Source organism: Drosophila melanogaster, chromosome X (genome assembly GCF_000001215.4).
Source record: "Drosophila melanogaster chromosome X".
NCBI classification, from domain to species: Eukaryota; Metazoa; Arthropoda; class Insecta; order Diptera; family Drosophilidae; genus Drosophila; species Drosophila melanogaster.
In genome coordinates, this window is record NC_004354.4 from 4,130,339 (window position 1) to 4,143,928 (window position 13,590).

At 40.7% G+C, this 13,590-nt stretch overlaps 2 protein-coding genes across 8 annotated transcripts in view; one reads left to right on the plus strand and one right to left on the minus strand.

Annotated features, from left to right (window-relative positions):
* The first annotated feature begins 872 nt into the window (after positions 1–872).
* On the plus strand, positions 873–2,495 carry GlcAT-I (Glucuronyltransferase I). Its single transcript, NM_167003.3, has 2 exons — positions 873–1,156; positions 1,220–2,495. Exons 1-2 carry the CDS (start codon positions 948–950, stop codon positions 1,929–1,931), a joined length of 921 nt encoding a protein of 306 aa, NP_726910.1. The 5' UTR covers positions 873–947; the 3' UTR covers positions 1,932–2,495.
* Positions 2,496–2,548: 53 nt separating this feature from the next.
* Fas2 (Fasciclin 2) overlaps positions 2,549–13,590 on the minus strand; it is a 73,207-nt gene continuing 62,165 nt past the window's right edge. The window contains exons 5-10 of one of the 7 annotated variants that reach the window (NM_080327.3): positions 13,289–13,413; positions 11,712–13,205; positions 11,433–11,616; positions 6,231–6,432; positions 5,073–5,159; positions 4,045–4,565 (exon numbers count right to left, since the gene is read on the minus strand). In NM_080327.3, coding sequence (NP_525066.1) covers positions 4,442–4,565; positions 5,073–5,159; positions 6,231–6,432; positions 11,433–11,616; positions 11,712–13,205; positions 13,289–13,413 — 2,216 coding nt within the window. In that variant the 3' untranslated portion in view covers positions 4,045–4,441. Of the gene's footprint in view, positions 4,566–5,072; positions 5,196–5,531; positions 5,961–6,230; positions 6,433–8,714; positions 8,980–9,836; positions 11,617–11,711; positions 13,206–13,288; positions 13,414–13,590 lie in introns of those variants that run through there. The other 6 variants (NM_001297925.1, NM_001272308.2, NM_001272306.1 and 3 more) reach the window with 6 other exon arrangements.

Sequence of the window (13,590 nt, forward strand, 5' to 3'; positions counted from 1 at the left end):
GGATAGGTTTTTCGCCGATTTGCACTACAAAATTAGGACTGACTTTCGCGGTTTTGGGCAGATTTCCAATTTCTTTGCACCAGGCGATCATAATTAGCAGAAAGGTGTCTACTGGAAACAAAATGAGCGTTGGTCACTTCCTGGCAATTCTGTTTGCCTGGTACGTGGGATAGGTTTTTCGCCGATTTGCACTACAAAATTAGGACTGACTTTCGCGGTTTTGGGCAGATTTCCAATTTCTTTGCACCAGGCGATCATAATTAGCAGGAAGGTGTCTACTGGAAACAAAATGAGCGTTGGTCACTTCCTGGCAATTCTGTTTGCCTGGTACGTGGGATAGGTTTTTCGCCGATTTGCACTACAAAATTAGGACTGACTTTCGCGGTTTTGGGCAGATTTCCAATTTCTTTGCACCAGGCGATCATAATTAGCAGAAAGGTGTCTACTGGAAACAAAATTTGGTCACTTTGGCGTTGGTCACTTCCTAGCATTTCTGTTTGCCTGGTACGTGGGATAGGTTTTTCGCCGATTTGCACTACAAAATTAGGACTGATTTTCGCGGTTTTGGGCAGATTTCCAATTAATTCGCACCAGGCGATCATAATTGGAAGTAGGTGTCTGCTGGGAACAATATGATCTTGTTCGTCAAATTGTGAAATTCTGAATTTCGGACACTGAATGTCAGGGGTTGATTTTGCAGAATTTAAATTTAAACAGATAAATAAAACACGGTATAAGTTGTCTTTTTTGTTTTTATTCTTAAAGTATAGTAAAATACATTTCCTATAATAAACCTTAAGTGTAACCACACTGGAGACGAAGAATATCGATAGTTGCCCGGAACTTGATGGTGCGACCGTTCGTTCCGCTAGCATGTCGTTATTTAGGCACACAGCTCGCCGATTTGTTTGTTTTAACAAAATTCGGTTTTTACCAACTGCCGCAGGATGTCGGAGGTCCGCATTCGCCCGCGCCAGGTCCTCATCCTGATCATTGTCTTCCTCGTGGTGCTGATGATGGTGCACCGAAACGGGAAGCGCACATGCCAGGGTCCAGAATACCTCCAGGCCATGTTCGTCCAAGGCGACACGTTACCCACGATTTACGCCGTAACGCCAACGTATCCACGGCCCGCCCAGAAAGCCGAGCTAACCAGGTAGAGTAAATCATAAACCGCATACATACCAATACCTTTAAGTAACGCCCCGTATTCCAACAGACTATCTCACCTCTTTATGCTGCTGCCGCACCTGCACTGGATCATTGTGGAGGACACGAACGCCACCACTCCGCTGGTCAGAAACCTTTTGGATAGAGCCGGATTGGAGAAGCGTTCCACGTTGCTGAACATCAAGACGCCATCTGAGTTCAAGCTGAAGGGCAAGGACCCCAACTGGATTAAGCCACGCGGCGTGGAGCAAAGAAATCTGGCTTTGGCCTGGTTGAGGAACCATGTCGACGTCGATCGGCACTCTATAGTGTTCTTCATGGACGACGACAACTCCTACTCCACGGAACTGTTCGCCGAGATGAGCAAAATCGAAAGGGGTCGCGTGGGCGTCTGGCCGGTGGGTTTGGTCGGCGGTCTGATGGTGGAGCGACCCCTGCTTACGGAGGATGGCACTAAGGTGACCGGATTCAATGCCGCTTGGCGACCGGAAAGACCATTCCCCATCGACATGGCCGCCTTCGCCATCAGCATGGATCTCTTCATCAGGAATCCGCAGGCCACGTTCTCGTACGAGGTGCAAAGAGGCTATCAGGAGAGCGAGATCCTGAGGCATCTGACCACCAGGGATCAGCTGCAGCCACTGGCCAATAGGTGCACGGATGTGCTCGTCTGGCACACGCGCACTGAGAAGACCAAGCTAGCCGCCGAGGAGGCGCTCCTGAAGAAGGGCCAGCGATCCGATGGCGGCATGGAGGTCTAACCCGGGACCTAATTGTATATATAGCAAACTATCATCCTAGTGAATTTACTTAATGTGTTCCGTCTCCTCATAGTTTAGCCCCAATTTATTTAATACTTTTTACTTCATATTTTCTATATATTTTATAAAAACATGGTGTAGGCAAACATTTTGATGATTTAAGTTCAGACTAAGTCACTCTTTTTTTTTTTTAACCAGACATTTTCGGATTGAAATCAAATGAGATTTTTTCTAACTACACCGCGTACTTGCGCAAATTTTAAATATGAAAACACTACTAGTTGTATAATGCTCAAAGAAAAGTTGTATAATATCTTCGTAAGATAGTACCTAGTCTATCTGCACGAAGGTTATTTATTTTACCTCGAAAGGTAAACCCAAATGAACTAATTCTCTGTCTTTGTTGTACCTAAGCTATAAGAACGCTTTAAGTTGCCCCATTGTATTATATATAGGCCTATAGGTTTTGCAAATTGTTGGAGATTAGTTACATTAGATATACATAAGCTTCCCCTGTGTGCCTCCCAATTGACGCAAATAAAATTGGTAGTGTTATCGAAACCTATTTAAAAAAAAAATGTTGCTTCATTGACAAGGGATTGGGTCAATACTGGTTTATTATTACCGCCAAATGGGAATTAAAACTACATCGATTGGAATTATAGTACAGTAAATAAGATTTATTTCCCCCGTTTCAGTTTCAGTGTATAATTTTTCATCAATTTTGTTTAGTTCATATAAAAAGCTACACTCTGCCGCCGAACAAAGCTGCGTTCGGTTTCTTGCAAACATATTTCATATGCTCGAATGACCAGCAGTTTTTCAAACAATCGCATCCAAATTCAAATGTGTATATAGCCTCCTGTAATCTCGACTTGGGTTCGCTTCGTGGGTTATTCAATAGGTCTTTCATAGAGTATCGTGTATATTTATAGGTAAAAAGCTCTGGCAAGGCGCTTGACTTAATTGGCAACAGAAGGTACAAAGCTCATAGGCAACGAACTGAAAAGTGGGGGATCTCAGCGTTTTTAAGGATTTTTACGGCTATCAAATAAAAAATGCGTCTCTCATGGGGCGTTAACGTACATACATACATTCAGATCGGCGTGATAACATATACGTAGTTCGCTTTTGCTTTTCGTTTTGTTTTTTTTTTTTTTTTATTTTGTATTATCTGTTTCGTGTAGAAAAAAAAACTTACGAGTAACTTTAAATACATGTACATACATATATATATTTTTTTTAGATTTATATATCCATTAGATTAATGCGTTTTAGATCTCTTAACTACAATTTTGTTTAATTTTTACATACATAAGAAAATACTTTTAACACAAAACTGAGCGATTTGCAGTTGTTCGATGGAAGTGGGTTGAAGGGTTATGATAGGTTGTTAATGTTTGGCAATCTCGTAGTTCTCGGATAATTCTATGCTAAGTTATAGATTCTCTCATCAAGATTGATCTTGTGTGCTATGAACCGGATGCGGAGGTGGTTCGGTATGCTTATTTCCGTTGTTCAAGCAGCTAAGCAGTTTGTAAACATTTTCAAATATTCAATTTCTTCAACATTAATGTACATTGAGCATTATTCATTAAGTGCCGTCTGTGGGTTACACTTTCTGGTGGTTAAGTATACGAATTAGCAGTAGGAAACCAAGGATTTCGATATCAACTAAGTATGTTATTCAAGTCCATTCTTTTGCTGTTCTTCCTTTAATCTATCCAATGTCATGGTGTTGTGGAAAGAAATGCTCGCAAGTCTTTTGTTTAGCGTTTTAAGTACTACGAATTGGTGGGGGATGATGATCGGGATCAGGGTCAAACTTAATGTTAAAACTTATTTATGGCATGTTTAAGTTAGTTATACTAAAGAAATCGATCTCATTCCTTGCGGCTTACATGCATAAATCCCTCCTCTGCGCTTTAGCTGCTAAATAATTGTAATTTTTTGTTTGTAAGGCATTAATTTAAGATTTCTTTCTTGCATACATTCATATATATAACTTAGGCTAGGTCCTTTCCATATCATCTCTTGCATATTCATTTACTTCTCCTGCTTGGTTCATATCGTTATTTGTAATTTCTTGTGTTCATTTGTGATTTTTTTTTTTGGACTAAGGAAAAACAAAGCAAATGCAGCGATATAAAATACTTGTTTAAACTAGAAAATGAAGCGACATTGAGTTATTATTTCTTACTTCTTCGTATGCTTGCTTGCTGGTTTTTCGAGCTTAATGTGCTATGTTTTAGAAGTTAGATGTTGTTAAGATATCGTATGCGTTATAGTAAGACATTTAGTAAGATTTACGCTGTGTACGAAAGTAAATTAAAACCAACTTAGTGTGCCAATCGATCGATATTCAAGTGCTCTTCCCCCAGCTTTGGCTTTGGCTTGTTCTCGCTAGATCATCATACATATATGTGTATTTCCATATATGTTTCCCTCCTCATCGTTTTGTGCACATTGCGGTTGGACTCTGGAGTTCCAGGACACGGAGGATAACCTCCTTACACCGCCGAATTCTTCCCGATTATCTCGCCACTGCGCGAGTGCACGAATCGCCCGTCGAATTCGATGGTCGAGTTCTGTTTGATGCTGCCTGTTGGCGTGCGGAGCGGCTCCTTTTCGTCCCTGCGAAAGTCATGGGAAAGTTAGAATTGGTTAGTTGTCACTTGGAGTTTCAGTTTCAGTTTTCACTGCACGCATGCCAGCTACTCATGCATTCCAAACTAACTTTGCTCTAGAGTATGACACTGATCTGGTACAATTTCAAGCTCAAGTTGCATTGCAAAGCTAATGATTAATGTTTCAAAATAAAGCTAATTAAAATCATCAAATAAACTCTTGTGTCATACGCTGAGGTAACCTTAGCTATAGTTTAATGGCATGCAGTGCTAGCTGAAGATGACTTATGGGGTATCTATGACAGGATATACATAGTAGGTGATGACAGTTATCGAAAGGAGGAAATACAATATGCAACAGGGATGCACAGATGCAGAGATGCAGGCCATGCGGCGGCGGAAAGAAAGAAATGCAAAATGGAAAGCGCGAAGGGAACGGAAACGGAAATGAAAATAGAAACAGAAGCGAATCGAAAACGGATACGGATACGGTAGCGGAAGTCGGGGTACGTACAATGGCGTGCTCATGGGCGAACCGCCCAGTTTGACGGGCGGCGGCAGTGGCAACGGTGACGGCGGTGGCTCCTTTACCAGCTGGCCACTGCAATAAGGTAGCGGAAAACGCCAACCGTAAAGACTGCTTGGTTAGATGGTTTTGGGTTGATATTGTGATTTTGGTTCGGTTTTGGTTTTGGTTGGATTTGGTTTGATTTAGTTTGATTTGTTTTGGTTTGTTTTGGTTTGTTTGGATTTGTTGGATGTGTGATTGGATGATTGGAATAATACATGATGATGTTGATTTAGTATCGAAAAAGAGTTGAATACATAGATATGGATGTAAGTGACCAAAAATGATTAAGAAGATGAGAAGATGTATGTATAATTTTAAGTGCATGGTGTTGTGTTTCTTTTACATTGATCAAATTGCTGAGAAAATAACGCGAATAAAAAAATATAACGCGCTTGTTATTTTCTCAATCATAACGCTTAACTAGACATCTTAAACTTTTTGCAGCTGGGAGCAGCAGATAACTTTACTTAACACACACTTAAAACGTAACAATCTTGTACAAGTAGTCAACAAATTAAGCAAATGATGTGAAGCAAAATTGGGTGTTTCTGTGTTAACGAGTGTATAATAGTTATTTGATCTAAATTATTGACTGGGTTTGTGTTGTTCTGTTTTTGGTCTTTGGATTACATTGAATATTGCACTAAAAATTTCATGGCAAACGAAAAGTTACATAAATGGTAAACAAATTGAATGTTAAATTTTGTTAGGTCCCTCTGGACTTTCCGGACTTGGCGAATCGCTCAGACGGATATCAGGGAATTGCGATTGAACAATAAGGACTTGGGCCGCGCATAAACCCAATTGTATTCGAATTCCTGGCGAGTGTGGCTTAATATCGCAAAATAGGAGCGTGTGGGGGGGGAAACACAAGTAGAATGCAAAAAGCATAAGGTTAAATTCGAATCCGATTCTGATTTTTAGTGCAATATTTCATTCAAAAGATTTCCACTCAATTTAGGTAAATTTAAAACAAAGCAAAACAAAACAATAAGGTAACAGAACTAAGTGATTAGAACAGGTGGGCTTAGGCCAAATACTTCTCGGCTATATCACTTGGTTCTGTCTGCGGTATAGATTCTACTCATCGATGGAGCTTACCTGCCCAGCTTGGCCTCGTCGTCGATTTCGGAAGGCGATCGCTTGGCCTTGCGGCACATCGTGGCCATGACGCCCATGTGGACGGTGATGCAGCAGAGTAGGTCGACCACGAACAGAAGCAGGAGGACACCGCCGATTGCGATGCCCACGATGGCCGCCGAGGAGAAGACCTGTCGCTCAGCCACTTGGATGACGTCAATTCCTGAATTTTTTTTGTAGCATATTAGGGGGAAGCAGACGAAGGGTCGGCGGGGGGAAAACAAGTATACTCGATTAGTAAGTTCATTCATTAAGGTCGACGTATGTATATGGGGGAAGGAGTATTAACTGTACGTATCTCTAGGTGGTACGGTGCCAGCACCTGGCTCACTAGCCTAGGAAAACTCCTCCAATTAATAGCTAGTCTTACACATTTAACACTCGGATTCTTAATCGCTTAATCGTGGTTAATCGTTCAAAAGTTTTTTTTTTTACATTTTTGTGTGTGTATTAATAATTTGTGGTTGAAATTAGTCGAAAGGTTAATCATAACGAAATCATAACGGTAATAACAATAGTAGTAGCAATCATAAGATCCAAAAAAAAACAAGAGGGAAATCAATTTCAAATTGCACCAATTGACATAACACGAAAAGCATTTTCAAACAAAGCAACAAACTGAGCAATACAAATTTTCATTTCTCCTCGTCGCCGGATTATTTTCATTTTGCCGTATATCAAAACTGGGAGGATTACAAATAAAGCATGCAGCCGGGAAGGGTAAAAGGTGTAGAGTTTGGGGGGCTTTTCGCTCAGCACAAAGAGAAAGTGAGAAAGTTGGGCGGTGATAGTGAGAAAATTAAGCGTTGGTTGGTTGAAGTGTTTTAGTTTTATACAAATTGCAAAGTACATAAGTAGTAAGCCAATATGCAAAGTATACAAGCAGTGTTAAGCAGCTCAACTTAGAAATAAAATTCATTGATACCTTATGTTATACAGAGGTGTATTTGTATGTACATTTTGTGTGCGGGAAGGGGATTATATAGAAGGTAGGGGTATCGTTTGCCTAGAGTGCCTTGCTTGGGTTTTAGAAACTATAACATAATCAATCAACAATTAACAATTAACAGTGGGGATTTTATAAACAGAATTCTCTTAGTTTTCAGGTGTACAATAATGGCTTTTTCTGGTTATTTAATTGATAGTGTCTGCGGTTGTTCGTGTGCAGTGCAAATAAACAGGTTATTATACATAGATATATATTGGAGTTAAACACATCCTTTTTTTGTTACCTGGCGGCGTCCAAAATGCTGATGGCAACCCTGTCCCAAGTCACACACGCACGCACTGCTTCTGTTAAAGTTTTCTCTTTATTACCCAAAATGAACTGCTTAAGTGGTAGCCTTTATTTTCGTTTCCTTTTACCAACTTCGTTAGCGTTTTTGTGTTCGATTTCATTTGCTTACATCATTCGTGACAATGTTTCAATGTGATCTGTGTGAACAGTGAAGGGTCCTACTGCTTGCCCAAGGGCGTTAAAAAAAATCGATTTCCCCATCTCAGCAACGTTAGGCGGGCTGAATTATTCACTAACTATATGTGTATACGTATGTATAACTAGATATTGTAAAGGTATAAATTGTATTTATGTTTCTGATTTAAGATATATATTTGGCTAGAAAAATCGATTTCGCTTGCTAAAAAAACGTGTATACAGGAATATCGGTTCGCCTAGATCGAGTTGCATTCTAGTTTTGACTTACTAAACGCTATCAACAGAAGGTAAAACACTCGAGTGTGGAAAAATTCGTAATGGCTTTAACTTAGTTAGAGTTACTTATTGTCCCCTCTTAACGTTTACGTGCTCAAAACAGAACAGAGACTCGGATAACCGTTCGCAACTGCCTGAAAAAACAGTGTTGGAAGAAGCTTTTTGGCTAACTTTAGGAGTAAGGTATGTTGTAAATGTAATTGTAATTGTTTTCGTAACTTGTACTCGTATGCATTTGATAATTTCTCTTAATTTTCTTGTAGAATTTCGCTAAAATTTGGTATTTTTGGTGTTTTTTTTTTTCTTTAACTTTTTTTTTTCGCTTGGCAGTGTTGTAGAATTCACGTTGAACTAAGCGGAATGGGTGTACGGCATCGGAATATGTTCTATAAATGCTCTCGCTATACACATACAACTAAATAACAACATAACATTGGCTTAGTGGTAAAACAAGGTCTCTAGCGGTTAGACATAGGATTAAGGATACATATAAGTACATTTTTTTAGTTGTGTAAGCATGTGTTTCGGTTTTGGCATTTCGATTTCGTCTTTCTCTTTTTAACTAGGTACTATCATAGATTTTCGTTTTTTATTTGTACAGTTAATGGAATCGTGACCCGCCCTAGGATATATATTTAATGATCATATTCTCTACTTGAGCACATTTAACGTAATTATGTCCGCTTCTTCATGCTTGTTAGGGGTATGTTTTATTTTATTACTTTTTTTTTTTTGTGTTTTTTTCATTTAGTTTTCTTATTATTTACACATTGACACACCAAAACGGAAACAAGAGAAAGAAACCCATGATAATTTGTCAGCGGGAGGATCCTCCAAACACTGCTTCATGATGGCTGGAAGCAGAAGCATCGGCAGGTAAGGTCGTTTAAGCAGTGTGCGTCGTCGGCGGCAAAATCAGCAGCATTGTCGGCAGAGCAGTGAAAATTACAAGCAGTTGGGCCAGGGGTGCAGCGCCACTCGTCGAGGGATGGGGATTATCTGTTGGTTTTTTTCGATATTGGTTGTCGATTTTCGATATTTGAATGCATTTTGGCATTTGTACAGTTCGATTTGATTTGATTATAGTAGTAGGAGTTGTTGTTGTTGTGGTTTTTAGCACATACGCACCATAAAAGAGAGAAAAACAAGGAAGAAAAGTGGTAGAAGAAAAAGGAAGAAAAGGAAACACACAAAAGAACATTTCGTTGTTGTTGGTTGGTCTTGAATTTCTTTTTTTTTTTTTTTTGTTACTGAGAAAACGACGACGTTGGATCAAACACAATGTGCAAAGTGTTAGTTAGTTGTTTGTTAGTTTGCATTGTTTGTTTTTGTTTGGCTCGGTTTCGAGTTTGCGTGTGTTTGTGTTTGCTTTTGAGTGTTTGATTCTCTAACAAAAGGGCCACAAATGTGTTTGTTAGTAAAGTTCTGTGGTTGTTGTTGGTTAGAATAATAGCTATGACTAAATGCCTAAGTAGATGCACACACTAAGTTCACTGTTTAGCCAAAAGATCAAAGTTAAATTTTGGATTGGAGGTTAGGTTTCTAGGCAAAAGCTGTAGGAATGGGTAGTATCGGAAATAACGGTATACACAGAGAGAAATTGACAGCTAGAGAGACAGCGCACACAAACACAAAGGCTTTAAAAACACAAACAAACAGACTACGCACAACATAGATGTACTTAAAATTAGCATAGAAAGGGACATCAAATCAAGGAACAGAGACGACACAGCGAGAGCGACAGAGAGGACAAGAGTGTGAGTGGGGGTGAGCGAAAGAGATAGACAACGCAGGCAGAACGAACCGATAAAAAATGAGTACGACAGCAGTTGCAGTAAATTACAGTTTGTTCCATTGGTTTTCATTGAATGTTTTATTTGAGAAACGTTTTCATTTTCATTGCTTATAATTCAAAAATTTAACTAAAGAAGTAAGTAGTCGCAGTTTACAAACAAATTGAAATCAAATTAAATCAATTGAAATAATAATCGACGTAATAAAAATAATAATGAAGAGCTCTAGTGCGGTAGTAAACCAATTTAAAAACAGAAAATAGTTTCTTTTTGTTTTTCATTACATACTAGATTTACATTTAACAGGGTTCTTTTTTCGTTATACGTATGTGATGAATGCAGACACACACACAAAAATATAAAATATAAAATTATAATCATAGTTTTCGAGTTTTTCATTTCCATCAATTTGTGTCACAAAAATGTCATGTTTAGTGTGTTGGTAATTATAATTAAGTAAATGCTTAATAATGATAATAAAAAAAAAGAGCGTAAAGTAAGCTAAAATTCAATTCGGACGCACTTTTCTACATATCGTACAACGGCTGACTGGCGAGAGTTGTGGTGTGGTGTGGTGAATTTCGCATTTGAATGCGAATTATGAATGGATTTTGATCTCAGAGGGACGACAACACGATCTCGAACGAATTGTAATGCTTAGTCAAATGCGTTGCAGTACTTCTGCCATTTTTTTTTTTTTTTTTTTGGCTCAGTGGGTGTGTATGGTGTGGACATTGCGATTGGAATGTATACATTGTAATGGATCAAAGGATTGTTATCAATAAAAGAAGTTAATATGGTTAAGATGCTCGAGACAATTCAGAACTCACGAAAACATGCAAACGCAAAAGGCTTCGAAAGAAAAGACAATGAAATTAAGTCATTACGTTGAGCAAATTAGGTTAAAAACTGGAAGGGGGGTTCGGTTTTAGGATTTGGGTTGGACATTACAGGGTATGGGGGTATAACACTGAGTGTAAACGAAAAACAACAGTTGAAACGCAATTGAAATAAACACTACAAAAATGTATGCAAAAGTTATCGATTATATCTGGGATATTTGTATCATATTCATATATAAATATATATATATATATATATATAGAGCAGTAAAAATTATGTCTTTATCTAGATATCATGTAGATGATGTTCGTGTGTGAGTGAGTGTATGTTTATATAGAGATTTTTCAGTTATATATTTTGATCTTTTTCCTTTTTTACTGGGATCTTGTAGACTCGATACGATTCGATTCGATATTTTCGATTTATCAATATCGAACGATCGCTTAGCCAAAGAATCAGTGGTATCGTAAGATAGCTCTATGCTCACATTTTGGATTAGCAAAATGCAAGTTCTTGTGTACGAAGAAATCTATATTCCACTGCGTTTGGCTGATTGATCGATCGATTTGTTTTTTTTTTTTTTGATTTTTTAGGCTAACATTGAGGCTAGGACACTAAGTAATGTTATGCTTATTGTGGTGGCCAGCGTAATGATTGTTGTTGTTGCTGTTGTTATCGATGTGATTGTTGTTGTTGATGTGGCTGTTGTTGTTGTTGTTGTTGTGAACAGTCGTTTGTGTAGCGCACCGACACCGGAATTAAATCCGGCCGAATAGAGCAACGTGCCGAGATTGTTATTAGCTGAATCGGACTCACCTCGTGTCGTCTTCATGATAATGGAAGCAGGCGATGAATAGCCGATGGCGTTGTGCGCCTTCAGTTCAATGCGATAGTATGTGTTGCCCACCAGCTGGGTCATCTCGAAGGATGTGGTCTCCATCACCTCAACGGTGTTGCAGGAGTTCTCCAGTTCCGTCCAGGTGCCGCTGATCTTAACGCCCTGCACAACAGAAGAATGAATTAGTATGATTTCTTTTACGAAACGCCTCTGCCCCACCAATCCATTACAACGACATGGAAAGTCACCACACTTACCGGACAGTATTTGATCTGGTACCTATCAATAGGCTCTCCGTTGTCGGCGGGCACGCCCCAGCGCAGCTCGAAATGATCGGAATAGGGCGACACGACCACCGGTTCCTCTTTGTCGTGCTGGACGGGATTATGCAATGGCTTGGGCTCCTCGGGAGCCGATCGTCGTGGTGTCGACTGTTGCTGATTGACGCCCCAATTTCCTAATCCCACCTGGTTGCGGGCGGCAAATCGGAAGCTGTACTCCGTCTGTGGTCGCAGTCCCTCCACAATGTACGGCGAATCTGGTGACCAACTGCGGTTATAGGCCGTCGACCAGTCCGGATTTAGGGCCTCCTTATACTGCACACTGTACGCCAGAATGGGCAGGCCTAGTTCGGTTGATGGGCCGCGAATGTCGAAGGTCATCGTGGTGGCGGTCAGTTGACTGGGTTTGGCTTCGGACACAAAATCAGGGACACGTGCCTCCTTCAGTTGCATATCATGTTCAGCGGTTCCATGGATGTTGGTCGCAATGCACTTGTATCCAGAGTAATACTGCCTCGTTACGGGATGCACAATCAAATCGCTGCGGGGTCCAGTGCCGACAATCTTTAGATTGGTATCGTACAGATCCTTGATCTTACGACCATTCCAGTGCCATTCGATTGTGGCATTCGGAATACCCATGGCCAGGCAGCTGAGATTCGCCTTGCGCTGCTCCCATGAGAAAACCGGAGGCAGCTCCTTCATGTGGCTAAAGTCCGGAGCAAATTCAACGGTAATGTGTCCAGTCTTGTAGGCATCGGCTCCCTTGTTCCGGGCAATACACTGGTAAAGTCCATCGTCGGAACGCTCGGCATTGGAGATGCGAAGGGTGCCGGTGCTCTCGCCGCGCTCCTCATCGAAATTCGGCTCCAAAATGATGCGGGGATCGTCATCCTGCTGCCCGTTCGTGTACTCCTCCTGTGTTCCCCAACGACGGAAGGTAATCGCTGGTGCCGGACGTCCTTTGGCACGGCAGGTTATGGCAATCTCCTTGGTCCTGGCCCCGGTCACATTGTACAACTCATAGATCTGCGGACGCACCAAAACATTCAGCTTGGTCTTCTGATCCACTACACCGGCCCTATTCTTGGCCAAGCATGTGTATGTGCCATAATCATCCTGGCTAACGGAGCTGATGGTAACCAGGCCAGTTTGGGGATTCACTTGGAAGCGATCGGCGGTCGCCACGTTCAGTTGTGTGGCATCTCGAATCCAACTAATCTCCGGTACTGGTTTGCCTCTTGCTGTGCAGTTGGCTGCAAACGGCTTGCCCTCGACGGCCTCCAGATTGGTGGGTAGCGATATGATCTCCGGCTGAATGAAGACCTCCACGCGAATGGTGCGTTCCAATAGCTCACCAGTTTCGATAACGGCTGCACGGCAAGTGTAGATGCCTTCATCGCTCTCCTGGACATTTCGGATTAGCAGGCCATTGGTTTGCACCACATACTTGTCGTTGGTCGTGCGGATCTGCATTGATGAATTGATGTATTATACCAGTCAGTTAGTTGTGCATCTATACAATAGTTAGACGTAGACCGGGATCTACTTACCGGATCTCCGTTGCGCAGCCAGTCGATTGTTGGATTGGGATCGGCCTTTACCTCGCACATTACCACATAGTCTTGGCCAAGAGTGGGGTACTGATTCTCAGGGGCATTTGTCCAGGTGATGGCCACTGTGTAAAGGCAAGAAAACAAATTAAACAAATGAGAAATATGCCATAAATTTAATGATTATCTACATCTATTTGTGTTTCATGTTCTGTTCTTTTACTGATTGAAAAAAAAATACTGATTGTTGCTATGTGGACAATAAGACAATTGCCAAACGAACACAAGGACACAAGGATTGC

Excerpts from the sequence above, each read along its gene's own strand:
- GlcAT-I (NM_167003.3), top strand. The coding sequence starts at position 948 with ATGTCGGAGGTCCGCATTCGCCCGCGCCAGGTCCTCATCCTGATCATT. Across the intron at positions 1,157-1,219 it reads CAGAAAGCCGAGCTAACCAG|ACTATCTCACCTCTTTATGC; the intron begins GTAGAGTAAATC and ends GTATTCCAACAG.